The sequence below is a fragment of the Trichosurus vulpecula genome, chromosome 5 (genome assembly GCF_011100635.1).
Source record: "Trichosurus vulpecula isolate mTriVul1 chromosome 5, mTriVul1.pri, whole genome shotgun sequence".
NCBI lineage: Eukaryota > Metazoa > Chordata > Mammalia > Diprotodontia > Phalangeridae > Trichosurus > Trichosurus vulpecula.
Window position 1 is genome coordinate 39205785 of NC_050577.1, and position 20931 is coordinate 39226715.

The 20931-nt window shown below is 38.2% G+C and overlaps 1 protein-coding gene across 3 annotated transcripts in view; it reads right to left on the minus strand.

The window, feature by feature from the left end:
* Positions 1-3131: 3131 nt before the first annotated feature.
* Positions 3132-20931, minus strand: part of CAPN7 (calpain 7) — a 43738-nt gene continuing 25938 nt past the window's right edge. For all 3 annotated transcript variants that reach the window (XM_036760004.1, XM_036760005.1, XM_036760006.1), the window contains exons 12-21: positions 19915-20035; positions 14299-14443; positions 14056-14155; positions 10806-10941; positions 10047-10122; positions 7087-7232; positions 5526-5588; positions 4824-4954; positions 3937-4029; positions 3132-3847 (exon numbers count right to left, since the gene is read on the minus strand). In XM_036760004.1, the coding sequence (XP_036615899.1) occupies positions 3703-3847; positions 3937-4029; positions 4824-4954; positions 5526-5588; positions 7087-7232; positions 10047-10122; positions 10806-10941; positions 14056-14155; positions 14299-14443; positions 19915-20035 (1156 nt within the window). In that variant the 3' untranslated portion in view covers positions 3132-3702. The remainder of the gene's footprint in view (positions 3848-3936; positions 4030-4823; positions 4955-5525; positions 5589-7086; positions 7233-10046; positions 10123-10805; positions 10942-14055; positions 14156-14298; positions 14444-19914; positions 20036-20931) is intronic.

A 20931-nucleotide genomic window follows, 5' to 3' on the forward strand; every position in this document is an offset into this window, starting at 1 on the left:
TTCTTTCTCCTGCGTCAGCCAGCAAGTATGGATCAAGGACGTACCTGGGCCAGGCCCTGTGCTAAGTGTCTTCTTGTTGGAGCCTGCTGTGGAGCAGATCGCTCATTAAATTAACACTATAACCAAAAGCGGTTATTTCTTTGACTTGTTTCCTGACTTTCATAAGAAGTCACACCAGCCGGGTGATAGTCTTTACTTCCTTGTCCACTATCCCCAGTCCACCACTAACCTCTTCTTATCTTCTTACTCATGGGCAAAGTTAGTTTAATTCCTATCCCAAGCTGGAATTACAGAAACAAGGCAAGTTTAGTACATTCGAATATGCTGCAAAAATTATGTTAATACAACATCCCTGATGGGACCATAAATACAAAGGAGAGTGTTTTAAATAAACGATCTTGTGCTAGCACACAATAAAGGGGGGATGCTTTAATCATCATTATAGTGAAATATTAATGAGTTCCCCAACTCCCATCAAAAATGTGTCCAGCGCTGCCTACCCCTGCCTACAGTTAGCTGTGTGGGTATAACATTTTCCAGGAGCGATGCACGGCTGTGAGCACTGGCCTATGAGGAAAGCTCAGTACTACAGAATTGATGCTTTCCAATTGTGGTGCTAGAGAAGACTTTTGAGGGTCCCTTGGACAAGGGACAAATACTGAACCTGAAGCTTAAATACAATGGCTACATAATGAGAAGACAGGACTCATCAAAAAAGACTCATGTTGGGAAAGAAGGCAAAAGGAAAAGGGGATAGCAGAGGATGAGATGGAAAGACGGTGTCATGGAAGCAATGAACATGAGTGTGGACAGACTTCAGGAGATCATGGAGGGTCTTGCATGCAATGGTCCACAGGGGTCAGGAAGAGTTGGACAGGAGTGAATCGATGAACAACAATCTGTCTCACTTACAACAACAAAGTAGTACTCTCTTGGTATTAGAATATTAGAATTTAAAAGAAAGATGACGAAATGACTGCAACTGGTAATAAAACTCTTGGTTTAATACTTCTAAATTTTTTTTGCTGCTATACCGTAAAAAGAAAGCGCTGCATGTTTCAGTTTGAAAACTCAGGTCCAAAATTACTTTTCTGATCTCAGTATCTTTGTATTTTTGTGGATTAAGAATATCAGATAAGTTTAGATTTCAATTTAATCTTCGGGAATGTCTAAATTTTTCCCCTCTCCCCCATCACAAATACAAAAAAAAAGCCCAATGAATAGCATTAATCTAATCTCCTCAAATTATTTAAAATAGCTAAAACCAATATATTATATATATACACATACATACGTATATATGTGTGTGTATAGATACATATATGTATATATATGTATATATATATATATATATATGATTTAATACAGGATACTACTTTTAAAATTCTAAAATACTATGCCTAATTCCATAATAGGAAATTTCAAGCAAATGTTGTCTAGTGGGCAGAAACAAGCTGTGATCATTGAAAAACCAAACAGAATTGACTATATAGCTCTGACAGTTCTGAGCTTCTGAGAGTATACAGCAATCTTAAAGGGATTTGAAACTTAACACACCCAAACATGGAATGGGAATTGAAGGTCAGAATGCACCATGCTCAATGTTGCTTTTTAAATACCCCTAAGTTAGGTAAACTAGTTGTTATATCCCCAGAGCCTCACACAGCCTAACCTGGCTTGTAACTACTTGCTAAATTGAAGTGACTCATAAATCCTAACACTAAGTTGAAGATAAACTGCTGACCAAAGGAGCACCCCAGGAGCTCCCTATATCAGCTAAGTCATAGGGGCTAACCCTATCCTGATCCAACTCAGATGGTCCATTTTCTGGTTCGCTACCAAATTAATGCACATACTGTGGTCATGTATACCAGCTAGAATCCAGAATTCCAGAACAGAATTCAGAACTGTCAGAAAGCTGAAGGCCGCTACAATCCTAGTTCCTCAAGGTAACTTCCTTACTTTATTTTTGGCACATTCCGCCCCATGGATGGACTAATTAACAGTCTGTCCATCAGACTGGCTCAGTGCCCAAGGGATGCCACTTCTCAGCAGTTGGGCACCCAACAAATGTCCTGTCATCACCCGTTCTTCCTAAGGCACCCTGCCTTTCTCTCTGAAGTCTTGGCCCTGTCTAGATTCCTAACTTAACCCTGGTTCCCTCTGCTTAACGGTGCAGGAAGTCAGTGCCAAAGCTGTCACATGCAGAATGGAATAGCTGAGGTAGGGAGAATTTGCCACTTAAATACAAAGACCAAAGAAAGCCTACAAAATGGTGAAAAGAGAGAGACACAAAGAAAGGAGACACATGGCAAGGAGAGACAGGTTGGCAGTCACTTCATTTTGAGAATGGGAGAGAAGTAAAAGAAGTGCCAATGAAACAAATACACGATAAGAATGGAAAAAAGATGCATTAGAAAAGTGCATAAACTAGGCAGTTCAGACTTGAAACAAATGAAAAAGGGATGTGTCTACATGGCACCTTGTGTGTGTACACACAGATACACATTTACATATATTTATGTGCACACGGGACAAGGAGAAGGCTGGGGGATGGGGTAAGGAGGGGGTTGGCTTCTGAGATGTGTGGGGCAGCCGGGCTTTCAGACAGCAGCACTAGAGTCACAAGATAAGACGTGTGCTTAGTGCCTTCCTGACCTCCATACACAGAACAAGGTCACTCCAAACTTGTTTCATTAATCTACTAAAATGAAGAACACCCCCGAGTCCCCAGGTACAAATTTGTGAACAGAATAAATCTGTACTCCTATATAATCTAGAACAAGAGTTTTAAGATACTTTTTTAACTAAAAGCATGATCAAAGTTCATTCAAATGTGACTCATGGGACTGACTCTCTTTTAGATTTAACAAGAGAGTACATGCAAGAACCATTTTATTTTATACTCAGTTTCTGTAAGTTTAAGTTAAACTGTGCAATTACACTGAGGGCTATAATAAACATCTTTTACTGAAATAAAAAGCCATGTTAATGCCACATTAAAATGTTCTTACTATAACAAGGCAGAGAAAAATCTGATTGAATATCAAAATTTCAAAATCTTTAAAATCCACAAATCTTCCAAAAGTGATGCCTGGGTAAACACCTGGGAATTTTAAAAATGACAGCAGTGACTGGAAAATTCATTCTTCTTGCATCAAAATAATCACATCAACTTTTATTTAAGCTCTCAATTGCATTTTCTTCAAAGTGCTGTTTTCCATAAGAGACAGAACTAAAAAGCATCAAAGTGAGTAGAAAAGAGTGTAAAAAACTAAGTTGTAATATCATCATCTCAGAGGACCTTGACATTTTCAAATTTGATACAAGATGAACCACAAAGCTGGAATAGGCAAAATATTCCCATCTTTCTAACTACATGATTTCGTATGAGATACGTCCCTAACTTAAAGAATTTGCACAGTCAGGTATTTTCATGCTAAGTTTACCAACATCTCTTAAAGCTTCCAAAACAGTTTATTCCTAGATAACACCTAAGCGACAAAACCCTCAGTCATAAATAAAGTAAATAATTACAAGTCTAAAGATGAGACATGATTCATTTTAGTAAACAGTATCCTAAGACATACAGTCTGACACGACAAGTTCATCTGTAAACTTACATTCTTGTAGAAACAGAACAGTTCATATTTGGTGGATGCCACTGAGTCAAGTCCAGTATATACTGCAGTGCTTTCTCGGTCACTGAAGTTGTGTTACCTTGATAGGGATAACACTATTGAAGTCCAAGAAAAAGGGGCCTTCTTGTTTAGGCAAAAAGGTGCTAGGGATGACATTGTAGATTCCAGCAGGGACATTTTCCACTTCAAGGTAACAGAATCCACATCTGTAATCAAGAAATGACAAAGGTAAGGGTCACCAGACAGAAGAGAAAGTATAGTCAAAGAAAAACTAGATTGCAAATGTGAACGTTACCTATAATCACCACTGCTCTTCTTCTGAAAGCCTGAAGAGCCAGGATCTCCTACCGCCGACACCGTGATAAGTTCAAATCCAACACTGTATTGCCTATTATTTTAAAAAGAATGAAATTATTTCCATTATCATATATCCTCAAATAAACACGAGCTAGCAATAGGGCTGTTTACAGCATAGAACTGTTAGGCAATCAAAAGCTATGAAGAGCCAGAAGTCAGAAACACCTGCATACTATTTCCGCATTTAATTATACAAATGTCATTTATGCCACTTAATGGAGACTGTCAGGATTAACATTATTCAATTCACTTTCTGAGAGATTGCTTTTTTGCCCCTTAGTATATGAGTGTTGATTAAGTTATTAAAAGGAGAAGATGGCTGGGAACTATTTCAAAAATAAAATCAATAATGCATGCTAGTCTACTTGGATTATCTTTTTAAAAACCTTAACTGAAAATGTAACAAGACCAGACACAACATAAAACTTCAAAGTAACTATATTATAAACTTCTGAAGAGTTAGGGACACGGTTTACCTTTTTGTGTTCAACATGCCTAGTGTAGTGAATGAAATCTACGAGTCCCTGAAGATCTGAGCTTAATCCACAACAATCAATTTAATGCAATTCATTTTATCAAGTGCTTTCTACTAAATGGGTACTAGGCTGGGCATGGGGGGTATAAAGACAAGAATAAGATAAAATCCCAAGGATTTTACATTCTGAGTTACATGTAAACAATGCCTTATTGGTTTTAAAAAATAGTATAAAACAACAGAATATCAGCAACTACTTTTGAATTATTTCTTAAGTCAGGCATACCCTAAACTGTACTTATGTTAATACTCCCATTTTATTAATGCATTGCAAAGTCCTCTAAACAAACCTTGGTCCTCTTAGCTCCATCAGCAGTGGCCCAGCCTTTTCTAGCTGGAACTGGTAGATGGGGTTATTTCTGTGGGAATCCCTGAAGTTCCCACATCCTCCAGCACTCTGACCTTTCCACTGTCCGTTAATCTAAAAAAAAACAAACCAAAACCAACCATAAAACACTTAAGCATAAACTTTATTGATAAAGTCTGATGAATACGTATGAGGCTTTTCTACATTTCCAAATTTCTCTTTGAAAGTGATTCCTGTCTTATGTTTGGAGAAATGGGAGGGGAAGCTAGCACAGGGTTCTCTGCCTTGTCGAAACTGCAGCCATCCAAGCCCTCCACAAAGATTTCCCTGCCTTCTGCAGCCAAAAGGGATCACTCCTTCTCTGAAGCGCTAACACATATTGTATCTCATCACATTTTACCTTGAATCTTATTTATCTGGGCACATGTTTTATCATCCTGACTGGATAATATTTGGAGGGTAAGTCTTATACATCCTTCTATTTCCTCCAGTAATTTGTGCGGAGTAGAAGCTCAAGCAATGCATGCTGAATAAATAAAATTCAACACAGCTGGAACAGATGAACTCTCTTGAAATGTCTTTTGTAGTTATTCTTTCCTTTTCATTGTCACAGCTACCACCCCAGTCCAGGTATAATCATGTGTAAAATATCAATCACATTGACCCAAGGAAGCATGTTACTTACCCTTTTTGATACAATATATGGGGTAGGAATCTTTGAAAAAGTAAATTTACATGCTGAATACACCTAGGTTAAAAAAAAGAAAAGTTATAAAAAATTCTGCTGCACAAATAAACTTTTTACTTGTAAAATTCTTTAAAAATTTAAACTGAATTCCCTGTGTGGGAAGAAACAGTTTCTATTAATTGGTTACTGTTGGCTCATTTTAGGTTAATACTGGGGCCGCAAAAGGCTCACAGAGTACTGGCTGCATCCATAAGGCCACGGTGACATGCAGACCTCCAGCAGACTCTTACCACCCCTTACTGTTGATCTTTCAATATCTGGAAGCTAAAAAGATTTGGATTCACTCAGCCTCCAAGTGGGCAGGGACCTCAAAGTTCGGGACCAGAACAAGAATCCCTCTAAAACACACTACTACGTGACTATCCAGTCTTTGCTTAAAAAATTCCAATGAGGGGAAACTCATTTCTGGGGGTAGTTCCTTCCACACTGGGGTAAGCCCTAATTTTCACAAAGTTTTCCCCTCACGTTAAGCCAAAATTTGGGACTCTGTACCTTCCACCCATTGCTCCTACAGTCTCCTACATCTGGAGGCAAGCAAAGTAAGTCTAATCCATCTTCACAAGACAGCCCCTCAAATTCTTGAGGAAAGCTATCCCCTCCCTCAATCTCCTCCAAATCTTCTCTAAGTTAAATAGCCTGAGTTCCTTCAATTGATCTTTATGTGGTGCGGTCTCTAGGCTCTTCACTCTTCTGAGACCCTTCCTCTGGATGGACTCCAGCTCGCCAAGTCTACTCAAATGTACTGTAAACTAGACACAGGTTGACCTGGGCGAATGGCAGCTGGACTATCACAGTGCGACCTGGGTTCAGATCTGGAACTCGTCACTTAACTAGCCTTGAGCAAGACATTAACCTCTCTGAACATCAGTTTCTTCATCCATGACAGTATTTGCATTGAAACTTCAAATAGCTATTATGAGGATCAAATGAGATGACAATGACATAAAAGCACCTTGCGACTGTGAAGTGAGTGTTATGTAATCACTACCGCTATTTAAAAACTTATGAAGGCTATCACAGAATGGACTATAGACGAATTTGTTCTGAGAATTACAAAATCCATCAATAAAGCACAATATTAAATTGTGATTTTTTTTTCTAAAAGAACTATTGAATTGCACTACTGCTTAGTTTTTAGAAATGAAAACATCCTTTATTCCCTCAATCCATACGGGTTTTGTCTAACAATTACAGCTAGGATTGATGTAGTACCTACTATGTGTTGGGCACTGTGCTAAGCAGCTCAGCATCAGGTGAGCCACTGGGGGCATGGTGGTGGTGAACTTGCCGGCCAACCCAACTAAGAACAGCATCACTAAGATAGACTGCTACCTGCTTCATAAACACACCTCTGTGAAATCACAGACCCTTCAAATGCTGGCATTTCTCCCAATCATCTGCTTACAAAGAGCGGAGCATTTTTCCCAACAAAAACAACATGCCATCTGGCTAACATTCCTTTATTCCATCCCGTTGTGCCAACACAGACCGAACGTACCCTGACCGTGTAGTGGATCGTGTTCTGTTTCTCGTACTGAGACACCACTAGCGTAAAGGTGTGAGTCCCTGGAGTTGTCAGCTTTATCTTGGTTAAATAGTGGGGGCTATTGATACGAATTCCATCAATATATGGAGGTGGGTCAGCTGGGGGAAAAAAAAAAGACGTGCTTAGAAACAGACATTTAACTTCAGGTTTATTTTTATAGCCAGTTCGATGCTCAGTCAGATGTCCCCTTACAACAGGATCAAGTCAATTAAAAAATTCTGTGGTTTTATATAATAGCTGTACTGAAATCGACTAGTTCAAAACATGGCAGTACAAAGTAATTATTGTGAAATATACTCAAAGACAAACAATAGTTGTGATTTATACTACAGTGAATTCTGACAGCATTAATTTATCAATGTTGCTTTGTAAGGTAAACATCTTTAAAACATGGATATTTTACTCCACACATGCTATTCCAGGTTCATTCAATGTGAGTCATTTTACTAGTCCCACCAGTCCCCCCTCAGAGTTCAGTTTAAAGATAGTATGATCTATTAAAAGAGCCTGAAACTGGGCACCAGGAAGCTTGTGATACAGTCCTGGCTTATGTCACTAAACAAAACAAACAACGTTTTATGCAGCACTTTGAAGATTTGTAAAACTCTTTTATAAACATTTTCTTATTTGAACATCACAACAATCCTGTGATCTGTCTTGAGATTTTATCCCCATTTCAAAGATAAGAAAATTGAGGGTTGGAGAAATTAAGTACCTTGCTCCCTGTCCCACAGCTACTAACTGTGAGAGCTGGACTTTGGGATGTGTCTGGGATGTTTTTTCAACCTTTTCTCCCAAGAATCCATGAGCATTAATTAAGTGCCTACTAAATGCTGAAGACTAGACAGGTGCTAGGCTATAAAGACAAAAATTAAACAGTCCCTGCCCTCAAGGAGCACCTCCCCGCCCCACATTCTTTTTCTCAAGGTAATTTGGGGGTGGGGAGTGAAAGTGATCAAGACCAGGATTCTAAAATCCTGAGGTAAGAAGGAAATCTACTCAGGGCTGAGGCCTGAATCTTGTTCAAAGAAAAATGAAATGTTGTTGGTGAGGAACATTAAGAGGCTCAGTTTGAGAAGAATGCAGAATGTATGATGGGCAAAATTTATAAAGTCTGGAAAAGTTGACTAGAACTGGAATATGAATAACTTAAATAGCAGAGACATCTGTCTTTTATCTTAAGAGGTGATAGGGAGCCCCTGGAACTGACTAGAGGAATGACATAGTCATACCTGCACCTGAAAAATATCACCTTGGCAGCTGTATGGAGAATGGATTAGAGAGAGAAGAGATGGAAAGCAAGGAGACCAATTAGGAGGTTACTGAAAAAGTCTAGGTGAGAGGTGACGAGTATCTGAACTAAGGTAGCCCTACGAGTAAAGAGGAGTCAGATAGAAGAGATATTGCAGAGGTAGAACAGACAAGCCTTGGTACATGACTTGATTTGGGGGGTAGGACTGGTGAGAGGGTGAGGGAGATTGAGAAGTCAAGGACAACTCCAAGGTTATGAATCTGGATAACAATGATGGTGGTGCCATTGACACAAGGAACTGAGGAAGAATGAATTGTTTTGGACATGGTAAGTTTGAGATGCCTACAGGACATGCATTTGGAAATGTCTGTAATAGAGCTCAGGAGAAAGCCTGGGGTTGTATATACAGACCTAGGAGTCATCAGCAAATAGGCGATAATTTAACTCATGGGAATTGATGAGGCCACCAAGAGCAAAGAGAGGGAAAAGAGAAGAGGTCCCACGACAAAACCTCAGAGTCCATTCAGTTACAGGATGGGACATGGGTGATGAGCCTACAATGGACACTGGGGAAGATACAACCCCCATCTTCCCTTAGAGGAAGCACAGCTCAGGTGCTACCTTCTTGATGAGACTTTTTTTGATTCCTGCTGATATTCTTTTTATTTATTTATACTGATATAACTCATTTTTTATATTCTTTCTTTCTTGAAATTACTTTGTATTACTTTACATGTGGTGCATGCTTATTCCCCCAATAGAAAAGAAGCTTGAGGGCAGGGATTCATTTCTATAAATACAGATCCAGCACAACGCACAGTGTCTTGCATGTCATAGGCCCCTTAATAAATGCTTGTTGGCTGGATTTATCCAAGTCATTAATAAAAATGTTAAATAACACAAGGTCAAGCAAAGATCCCTGGGGCACTGTGGTGACATCATATCATTATTTGTGCCCAGTTATTCATTAGTTCAAATCCACCTAACTATACTTCACAGTGTAAGAGATTCTGCCAAATGATTTCTAAAATCTAGGAAACCTATATGTCCAGCATTTCCAGATTTATCAGTTTAGTAAATCAAGAAAGGAAATAAGCCCAGGTATGACATGGTCTTGAGGATATCAGGCTAGCTCTGGATAACTACTTCATTTTTAGATGATTATGAACCATTCTTTTAGTAATATAGTCACGGATTCTGCTGGTAATCAGAGTATAATAGCCTATAGTTTAAACATTCTATTCTCTCTCCCCACTACTGCTACTTTTTTTTTTTTGGAAGAGCAGGGCTTTGCCTTTCTCTATTCCTATTCTCTATTCTCCTTTTTAAACTATCCTATGTACACAGTATTATAATGAGCAGAGTATGGAAAATGGAAATACTGGCTAATTGTAAAAGGAGGCAAAAGATAATTGCCATTACAAGTGATGGTCAAAACCCAAGATGGTTTTCCATGATTTCTCAGGGCTAGGGACTAGGCAAAAGAGGTTAAAAAAACAAAACAAAACAGGAATATCTCTTAATTTCTTAGCCAAATTAATACTGTTAATTTTTACTTTTCCCTCCACAGAGCAAAATGATGTTATTTTTCTCTGATGCAAAACCACTTAGATATAAATTTAGCATGTATTTTACTGATAAATTATCTCAACAAACATACCTGGGTAGTAAATTCTTTTCCCATCACTCTTATATACTACCATTGTGATAAATTCTCGATTGTTTGCAAAATCATCCTAAAAAACAAATAGTAGTTTTTACTATAATGCAGCAAAAAATGAACAAGATATTTATAAGAAAACCTAAATTTTGTATTACAGAATCTTACAAATGATTAAAATTTATATATTGAACATAATGCCTGGCCCTTCAGTAAATAAATGAGGTACTTTTAGAGGTAAAATGCTGATTATTTCATAAAAATCACTACAATGGCAGAGGCAAAATATTTAATAGCATCATAGTATCCTAAAAACAAAAGAATAAGCTTGCTTCAGCAAATTTATTCTCCATGGAATCAGACAGAATAATCCACTGTTTCCAAGCCTACTTTAAAACACTTCACTATTTACCTACTTAAGGTCTAATAAAGCAATATAAAAAGCCACCAGAGAGAAGAATAAAACAATCTTACACTTTATTCTTTAGAGATTATTTTATACAAAATTTAAGAGTTAATATCTCAGTAAACTGCAAATGTCATTCTTTAGAGAAAAATATTAATTTGTTCAAAGAATAAAATCCTTTTAGGGTACGAACAGAAATTAAACCAGTTGTGATCAAGATAAATGGTTGCATTTATAGAAACTTAAAGCAAGATCTAAAAAGAGAATTAGAATAAAGTGTATCTTTATCAACACAATACAATTTTACTCTTCAATAAAATGCTACTTGGATGACTGAGCAAGGTTATGGGTACCTTGTCAGTTATGTGTCTACTAAGCAGAACCCAGACCGCAGCGCCACCTTGTGGACAGTGAACTTCCAGTTTATATTGGGGATTGTTTGCCAGGCTGTACACATCTTTCACAGGCCCATGCTTAGCATCCCAAGTACTGAAAAATGAATTTTGAAAAAGAATGAGATGGTAATATAATTTCTTATGGAACTGAGAAGACAACATTAAATTTCAACTATAAAGCAATGTAAATAAATAAGGCAGAAGGCAAAGGAAATGAAAACCTCCAAGTGGTAGGCATGAGGCAAAGAATACAACTGTTGGCCATAGAGAAGGAAAATTGTTCTCTTTAAAATATCAGTTATAAAAATCTTTAAAAAAAATATGGAGACAATATCAACGTCAGGACTTTCGAAAAATGCTGAAGTTTTATAATGACAAACCTGTGGATGGTATACTTGGAGAATGCTAGAGAATCAACTAAAAAGCTAGTTGAAATAATAGACAACTTTAGCAGAGTTGCAGGTTATAAAATGAATCCACATAAATCATCAGCATTTCTATATGTTATCAACAAAATTCAGCAGCAAAAGATAGAGAAATTCTATTTAAAACAATTGTAGTATAAAATACTTGGGAGTTTACCTGCCAGGACAGGACAAACCCAGGAACTATATGAGTGTAATTACAAAACATTTTTCACACAAATAAAAGTTGGATCTAGACAATGGGAAAAATGTTAATTTCTCATAGGCAGGCCAAGTCAATATAATAAAAATGGCAATTCTATCTAAACTAATTTACTTATTCAGTGCTATAACAATCAAACTACCAAAAATTACCTTATAGATCTAGAAAAAAAAATAATTCATTTGGAAGAACAAAAGGTAAAAAATGTCCAAGGGAATTAATTTAAAAAATGTAAAGGAAGGTGTCCTAGATATAGCAAATCTCAAACTGTACTATAAAGCCATCAAAACAATCTGGTACTGGCTAAGAAATAGAATTGTTGATCAGTGGACTAGATTAGGCATACCATACACGACAGTAAATAACCAGTTAGTTACTAATCTAGTGTTTGATAAACACACAGATCCAAGCTTTTGGGTCAAAAAAATGCACTAAACAACAAAAATTGCTGGAAAACTGGAAAGCAATTTAGCATATAACTAGGTAGACCAACATCTCACACCATATACCAAGATAAGGTCAAAATGGGTACATGATTTAGACATAAAGGGCGATACCACAAGCAACTTAGGAGACCATGGAATAGTTTACCTGACAGATCTATGGATGAGACTGAACAAGAGAGAGCATAATTGGATATAAAATGGATACTGATCACATTAAGTTAAAATTTTTACAAAGAAAACCAATGTATCCAAGATTAGAAAGGAAAACAGAAAAGAGAAAAAATTTTATAGCAAGTTTCTCATGAAGGCCTCATTTCTCAACTATATGGAGAACTGAGTAAAATTTATAAGAATTCAAGTCATCCGCCAATTGATAAATGGTCAAAAGATGTGAACAGGTAGTTTTCTCATGAAGAAATCCAAGCTATATATGAAAAAATGCTCTAAATCACTATTGATTAAAGAAATACAAATTAAAACAACTCTGAGGTACCACCTCACACCTATCAGATTGGCTTATATGAGAGAAAAGGAAAACGACAAATATTGGCGGGGATGTGGGAAAATTGGGGCACTAATGCATTATTGGTGGAGCTGTGAACTGATCCAACCATTCTGGAAAGCAATTTGGACACTGAAAGGGAAATAAAACTGCATACTCTTTGATCCAGAAGGACCACTACTAGGTCTGTATTCCAAAGAAACTTTTAAAAAAGGAAAAGGACCCACATGTACAAAAATATTTATAACAGCACTTTTTGTGGTGGCAAAAAAAGTAGAAATTGAGGGAATGCCCATCAGTTGGGGAAAGGCTGAATAAGCTGCGGTATATGATTGTGATGGAATACTATTGTGCTATAAGAAATAAGCAGAATGGGGGGGGGGGCGCAGAGCCAAGATGGCAGCTGAAAAGCAGGGACTAGCATGAGCTCCCCATCGAGTCCCTCCAAAAACCTATAAAAAATGGCTCTGAACCAATTCTAGAACTGCAGAACCCACAAAAGAGCAGAGGGAAGCAGGGCTCCAGCCCAGGACAGCCTGGATGGTCTCTGGGTGAGGTCTATCCCACACGGAGCTGCAAGCTGGGAGTGGAGCAGAGCCCAGCGTGAGCAACGCAGACCAACCAGACCAGGAGCCGGGCATAGCAGGCCCTAGTGCTCTGAATCAGTGAGCTGCGGCAGTTACCAGACTTCTCAACCCACAAACACCAAAGACAACAGAGGTGGTTAGTGGGAAAAGCTGCGGGAGTGGAAGGAGTTCGCTGTTCGGCTACTACCCTGTGGGCAATGGAGGTGGGGCAGCTACAGCTGCAGTTGCTTCCGGCCCCAGGCCCACCTGGTGGGAGGAATTAAGTGGCAGATCAGAGCAGGAGTGCACAGCCTGCTGAAGATCTAAGCCCAGTCCAGGTTGGGGGTTCTTGGGGAAAGAGGAGTGCTGGTGTGGCAGAGCTGGCGCATCCCCCCCAAATGTGGAACAAAGAACTCTTTAGTCTACAAGCAGTCATACCCCGCTGAAAAACTCAAGAGTCAAGTTGGTTGGGAATATGGCCAGGCAGCGAAAACGCACCCAGATTCAGTCTCAGACTCTGGAATCCTTCTTTGGTGACAAAGAAGACCAAAACATACAGCCAGAAGAAGTCAACAAAGTCATAGAGCCTACAACAAAAGCCTCCAAGAAGAAATAAGCAGAATGCTTTCAGAAAAACCTGGAAAGGCTTAGATGAACTGATGCAAAGTGAAGTGAGCAGGACCAGGAGAACTCATACACAGCAACAGCAATATGATCAATCAATCGTGAATGACTTAACTATTCCCAGCAATACAATGATCTAAGACAATTCTGAAGGACTCATGATGAAAAATGTTATTCACCTCCAGAGAAAGAAAGAACTGATGGGAGTCTCTTATTTTTCTTGGGTTTTTTTAGTCAGTGTTTTCTTTCACAACATGACTAATATAGAAATATATTTTGGATGACTGCATATGTATAACCTATATCAAATCACTTGCCTTCTCACTGAAGGGGAAGAGGAGGGAGGGAGAGAATTTGGAACTCAAAATTTTAAAAATGGAATGCTAAAAATAGTTTTTACATGTAATTGGGAAAAAATAAAATATTAATTAAAATTAACAAACCTGTGAATACATGTTGATTCTCTAAAAAGACTTGGGTTCCAACTCAAATAAATCACATCAAAATATTGGCACAGATCCTCCCAAGAGATCCAGAAAATACCTGAAAATTAAATGTTGCTTAGAATTAATATAGTGAAAAAATAGTGGTTATGTTTTCACACACTGGTTAAATACATTTTAAGCTCTCTAAAGCATGAATAACTACATTTCAAAATGGCAATTCATTACTCTTATTATTACTACCATTATCTATTTTCTGGGCTGTTCTTGGATCAAAATTTAAGTATTTTTGTAACTCAGGAGTCCAGTTTCTCAAATCATTTTCACTGTATCTTCCTTTCCAACGTAAATGACTCCAGGGGTTTTTCAACTGGATAAATTGCAGACCCTACAGAAAGGAATACAAGGATTCATTTTCAAAGTAACAGTAAGCTCAGCCACATTTATTCAAATTCATTTTAAAAACTGCCCACCAGCTGCTTATTCAAAGTCAATTTTTCAAGGGCTCAGTTTTAACGCTTCTTTCCTCCAAGCCATCCTCTGATTATGTCTGTCAAACTAATCTTTTAGAGGCTTTGTCATCTCAAAATCCAGCCCCTAAAACCTCCAACGACGTCGTACTGCATTCAAGTCTACTCAGCCTGGCATCCAAGGTGTTTCATTATCTGGCCTCAGTTTTATTAACTCTTTTCTGACCACTCTGGCTTTCATTGATCTCTCCCCGCTATGACTGTACAGTATTTATAATTTGTACTATAGGATTTAACGCTTTATTAGATATTCTTATGCAATTAGCTATTTTTTCATATTATCCATCTTCTCTCTGTAAACAGAATGCTCTGAATGCTAAGGCAGAGACCAAGGTCATTTATTTTACATCCTTCACAGGGGAAGGATGTTAATTGAATAGTTAACCTCTTTTACATAATCCCAGAGTATAAGTGACACAGAGTTCTAGCAAGTTATGCTGGAAATGTTTCCAGTACTATCCCCAGAAGAGCTTGTGTCTGTTTTCCAAGAACAAGGCTATGGAAGGAGAGACTTATCACCAGCAGGCTTGCTGCTATTTGTAAAGTCTTTGGCCAAAGCAACCCATAGAAAAAAGCAGAGCACAAAGAGGTCTCCTCAGTCTTACCCCTTAGAAAAGGGAGCTAAATTTTAGAATATCTATATTCTATCTAACTTAACTGTCAGTACTCTAAATGTGAGATGTTTATTCAATCATCACAATGACATATTATTGGAGGAAGTAATCATGTCAATCTTGATATCATGGACATAAATGGAGCCAGAAGATGGAAAGGATGCTGCAGCGAAATGGAAATATGGCTCACAGGTTCTCTTTTTAAAGACTAGATAGAGTGGATGTTATCATGGCACTAAAGACAATAAGAAACATTTTATGGAACATGTTAATCTTTGCCTTGCAGTGCTAAAAATACTTGCAAAAATGATCACCAAGACAATTATCAAAGTTTATGTGCTGACACTGGATGTGGAGGACAAGAGTAGAGAAATTCTACAAAGAAGTCAATAATACCCGCCACATTAAATCAACATATATTTTAATACTGACAGCCTTCAATGCAAAGGTGTACAAAAGGAAAGAGGATGAAAAATTTTGGGAAATATGGCTAAGGATTAAGCAACGAAGTGAAAGAGCCCAAAGATTTGTAGACTGATATGCAGAAACTTCATGCTTTTATCATAAATACTGTCTTCAATAAAAAAGTTGGGAGGCACTGGACATACTGAGTGCCCCAAACAGCAGACAACATTAAATTGATAAGAAATGACTGATTATTGAAATGGAAATCATTTCTGAATCAGTCGTCTGTATAAAGACAATCAACTAATTAGAGCAAAGATCAAAATCAATACTAAATTATTAGAAAAATAAAAATGAATAAAGTATGCAACTAAAATAGCTCTAATCTGATCTATTTAAGCAAGCTGTTGAGGCTAAAAACTGGGATGTAGAACAAAAATACTAATTAGGCACATGCTATCACTATCTATCTCCCAAAAAGTTTAACTGATGTAAGGAAATCAACAAGGAGGCTGAAAAATCAAAAAGGAGAGAAACACGACAGCCAAGGTAATACTGATTTAGAATATACCCTCCCATGCAAGAACTTATGGAGGAGAATGGCGGATCACCATAAACTACATAATTTCAAAAGAGCAAGAAAAACAGGAAGGGCAAAGAGATCCAATGAAGCCAGGCTACTGCTTCTCTGGAATAGAACAGATGCTTAATGAAAACCTGGCTATGATCGTTTTACTATCTCTGTAAAAATGTTGTCCTGGCTTTCATGGAGGTTTTCCCTATGTCCCTGAGCAATCCTCTTCCAATCATTTTGTGTTTACAGGATTTCTCCATGTAAGTTATATGTTCCAATAGAACATACGCCTCTTAATGGCAACAATTATTTTGTGTTTTTCTATCTCTGGCACCCAGCAGGTACTTAAACATTTAATGAATTGGTCTGAATTCAGGGGCCAGGCTCTCAACTGTCTGTCATGACATTTTATTTCCTATTATTTCTTTCCCTTAACAATATCCAGAGGGGCGGAGCCAAGATGGCAGCTGGAAAGCAGGGACTTGCGTGAGCTCCCTGCCAGGTCCCTCCAAAAATCTATAAAAAATGGCTCTGAACAAATTCTAGAACTGCAGAGCCCACAGAATAGCAGAGGGAAGCAGGGATCCAGCCCAGTACAGCCTGGATGGTCGCTGGATGAGGTCCATTGCGCATGGAGGGGAGGGGAGCAGTGCTCAGCGTGGGTGGCGGCAGGACCAACTAGACAGGGAGCCGGGTGGAGCGGGCCCTAGTGCCCTGAATCAGTGAGCTGTGGCAGTTACCAGACTTCTAAACCCACAAACACCAAAGACAACAGAGAAGGTTAGTGGGAAAAGCTGTGGGGGACAGAGTTCGCGGTTCAGCCACCGCCCCAGGGGCAGCGGGGGTGGTGCAGCTACAGAACTACAGCTGCAGTTACTTCCAGCCCCAGGCCCACGTAGTGGGAGGAATTAAGTGGCGGATCACAGAGGAGTGCAGAGCCTGCTTAAGATTTGTGTCAGGTCCAGGTTGGTGGTTCTTGGGGAAGGAGGAGTGCTGGTGTGGCAGAGCTGGCTGTATAGAAATAGCTCTGAAGTCAACGGCGCATCCCCGCAAGCTTGGAACAAAGTACTCCTTGCTCTACAAGCAGTCATACCCCAACGAAAAACTCAAGGGTCAAGTAAGTTGGCTGGGAACATGGCCAGGCAGCGAAAACACTCTCAGGTTCAGTGTCAGACTTTGGAATCTTTCTTTGGTGACAAAGAAGACCAAAACATACACCCTGAAGAAGTCAACAAAGTCAAAGAGCCTACACCAAAAGCCTCCAAGAAAAACATGAACTGGTCTCAGGCCATGGAAGAGCTCCAAAAGGATTTGGAAAAGCAAGTTAGAGAAGTAGAGGAAAAATTGGGAAGAGAAATGAGAAGGATGCAAGAAAACCATGAAAAACAAGTCAATGACCTGCTAAAGGAGACCCAAAAAAATGCTGAAAAAAATATTGAAGAAAACAACACTTTAAAAAATAGACTAACTCAAATGGCAAAAGGGCTCCAAAAAGCCAATGAGGAGAAGATTGTCTTGAAAGGCAGAATTACCCAAATGGAAAAGGAGATCCAAAAGACCACTGAAGAAATACTACCTTAAAAATTAGATTGGAGCAAGTGGAAGCTAGTGACTTTATAAGAAATCAAGATATTATAAAACAAAACCAAAGGAATGAAAAAGTAGAAGACAATGTGAAATGTGAAAATGGAAAATGTGAAATTGGAAAAACCACTGACCTGGAAAATAGATCCAGGAGAGATAATTTAAAAATTATTGGACTACCTGAAAGCCATGATCAAAAAAAGAGCCTAGATATCATTTTTCAAGAAATTATCAAGGAGAATTGTCTTGATATTCTAGAGCCAGAAGGTAAAATAGAAATTGAAAGAATCTACAGATCACCTCCTCAAAAAGATCCCAAAAAGAAAACTCCTAGGGACATTGTCGCCAAATTCCAGAGCTCCCAGGTCAAGGAGAAAATACTTCAAGCAGCCAGAAAGAAACAATTTGAGTATTGTGGAAACACAATCAGGATAACACAGGATCTAGCAGCTTCCACATTAAGGGACGGAAGGGCTTGGAATACGATATTCCGGAGGTCAATGGAGCTAGGATTAAAACCAAGAATCACCTACCCAGCAAAACTGAGTATCATGCTCCAAGGCAAAATATGGACTTACAATAAAATAGAGGACTTTCAAGCTTTCTCAGTGAAAAGACCAGAGCTGAATAGAAAATTTGACTTTCAAACACAAGAATCAAGAGAAGCATGAAAAGATAAATAAGAAAGAGAAATCATAAGGGACTTACTAAAGTTGAACTGTTTTGTTTACATTCCTACATGGAAAGATGATATGTATGATTCATGAGACCTCAATATCATCGTAGCTGAAAGGAATATGCACATATATGTGTGTATGCATATATATACATGTGTGTGTGTCTATGTATGTACATATGTAGATGTGTATATTATATATGTGTGTATGTGTATATATATATATATATATATATATATATATATGTATGTATACACACACACACACACATACACAGAGGGCACAGGGTGAGTTGAATATGAAGGGATGATATCTAAAAAAAATCAAATTAAGGGATAAGAGAGGAATATATTGAGAGAGGGAGAAATGAGGTAAATTATCTCACATAAAAGTGGCAAGAAAAAGCAGTTCTCTAGGAAGGGAAAAGGGGGTAGGTGAGGAGGAGTAAGTAAATTTTGCTTTCATTGGATTTGACCTGAGGAGGGAATACCATACACACTCAATTGGGTGTCTTACCCCACAGGAAAGAAGGAGGAAGAAGATAAAAAAGGGGGACGATAGAAGGGTGGGCAGACGGGGAGGAGGTAATCAAAAACAAACACTTTCAAAAAGGTGGTCAAGGGAGAAAGGGAGAAAATTCAATAAAGGGGGTTAGGTTAGGAAGGAGCAAAACATAGTTAATCTTTCACAACATGATTATTGTGGAAGGGTTTTACATAATGATACACATGTGGTCTATGTTGAATTGCTTGCTTTCTTAGGGAGGGTGGGCAGGGAGGGAATGGGGGAGAGAATTTGGAACTCAAAGTTTTAAAAACAGACGTTCAAAAACAACAACAAAAAAGTTTTTGCATGCAACCAGGAAATAGATACACAGGCAATGGGGTGTAGAAATTTATCTTGCCCTACAAGAGAAGAAGGGAAAGGGGGATGGGAGGGGAGTGGGGTGACAGATGGGAGGGCTGACTGGGGAATGGGGCAACCAGAATATATGCCATCTTGGAGTGGGCGGGAGGGTAGAAATGGGGAGAAAATTTGTAATTCCAACTCTTGTGAAAATCAATGCTGAAAACTAAATATATTAAATAAATTAAAAAAAGGAAAAAAACAAACAAACAAAAAAAAAACAATATCCAGTGTGAGGAGGTCAGCAGTTATGACATGAAAGGTAGGCAAGTTCTTCAACTCTGTCCATGCTGATAACTGAGAGCTGGAAGAGATTTTAGAGATTTTCTGTATTCCAATTTTATATATTAAGAAAACTGAGGCTCAGAGGGGTGACTTGCCCTAGATCACACAGGTGGAATTCAATACTGAAACCTAGGTTCCCCAACTCCAAATCCAATATCCTGCTATCTCATCTGCCTCTACTGTCAATATCATGGTCTAAAATTTTTCAATATACCACTTGTTCGTCCTTTTACATTCAATAACACCTTTCTGAAAGGAAAGGGACAAATATTTCAACTTAAAACCTTGTGTTCTCTAATATCCAAAACAGCATATGCATGTGTAGGCACCAAGCCCCACTTCTCTCCTTCCTCTTCAGACATCACTCCAGTAGCTGTGGTGATAAGAACATCCCCTTTGTGAAATCTGGAGGAGAATCAAAAGAGGAGGTGATTAAGGGAAATCACACAAAAATCAAAGACTATTCTATTTGTCTAAGGACAAGGAATTCTCACAAATTTAGGATTGCCACAAAATGTTTTCTAAAAATGCACAAACAAAAAAAAAAGTAAAGGCATTTCTAGAAGTTAACACCTCTTATAGAATATGATGGACAGAATGAAATTCTCAGTTCAATTCAACAAACTTTAAATAAAGGCCTCACTTCTGAGAAGCACTGTGATGAGGTAGAAAAAATGCTGTTCTTGCTATCAAAAAGCTAGAGTTTGAATCTCAGCTCTAACATTTATTTGGGAAACAACACATAATGTCCCCGAGTCAGTGTTTCCTTGTCTCTAAAATGGAACTCATATTTGTACCCCCATATTGGCTCAGTGTGATGAGTCTTTCATAAATCTTAAAGCAAGATGAACATAGGAAGTATTACTGTCACCAAGAGCAGAAGGGCGTCTTAGGAATCATCTAATCTTTTTTCACCGATGACAACCCAAGGTTACGAGAGGGTGAAGTGATTTGCCCCATGGCCTAACACATTTTCTAACACTAAAGCTTTTCCCTTATATTACACTCTCTGTTTTATGATTTTTAACTGCTTGTTAAGAACTACAAAGAACTGTGATCTTTAATAAGGAAAGCCAAACTTGGATGCCAAATATTCAAAAGTCTTACATTTAAGGATGAAGGTGTCAATTACCAAATATACTTCAAAAAAGATGCTATTTCACACATCTTACTTTCTTAGATTTCTATTTTGAACACACATCACTATAGTCAGTTCTCAGTCATCCACATGGGGATTATGAATTTGGAGAATAGTTCAGGGCAATTTTAAAATCACATTGTGTACTTCTTCTGGTATTAAG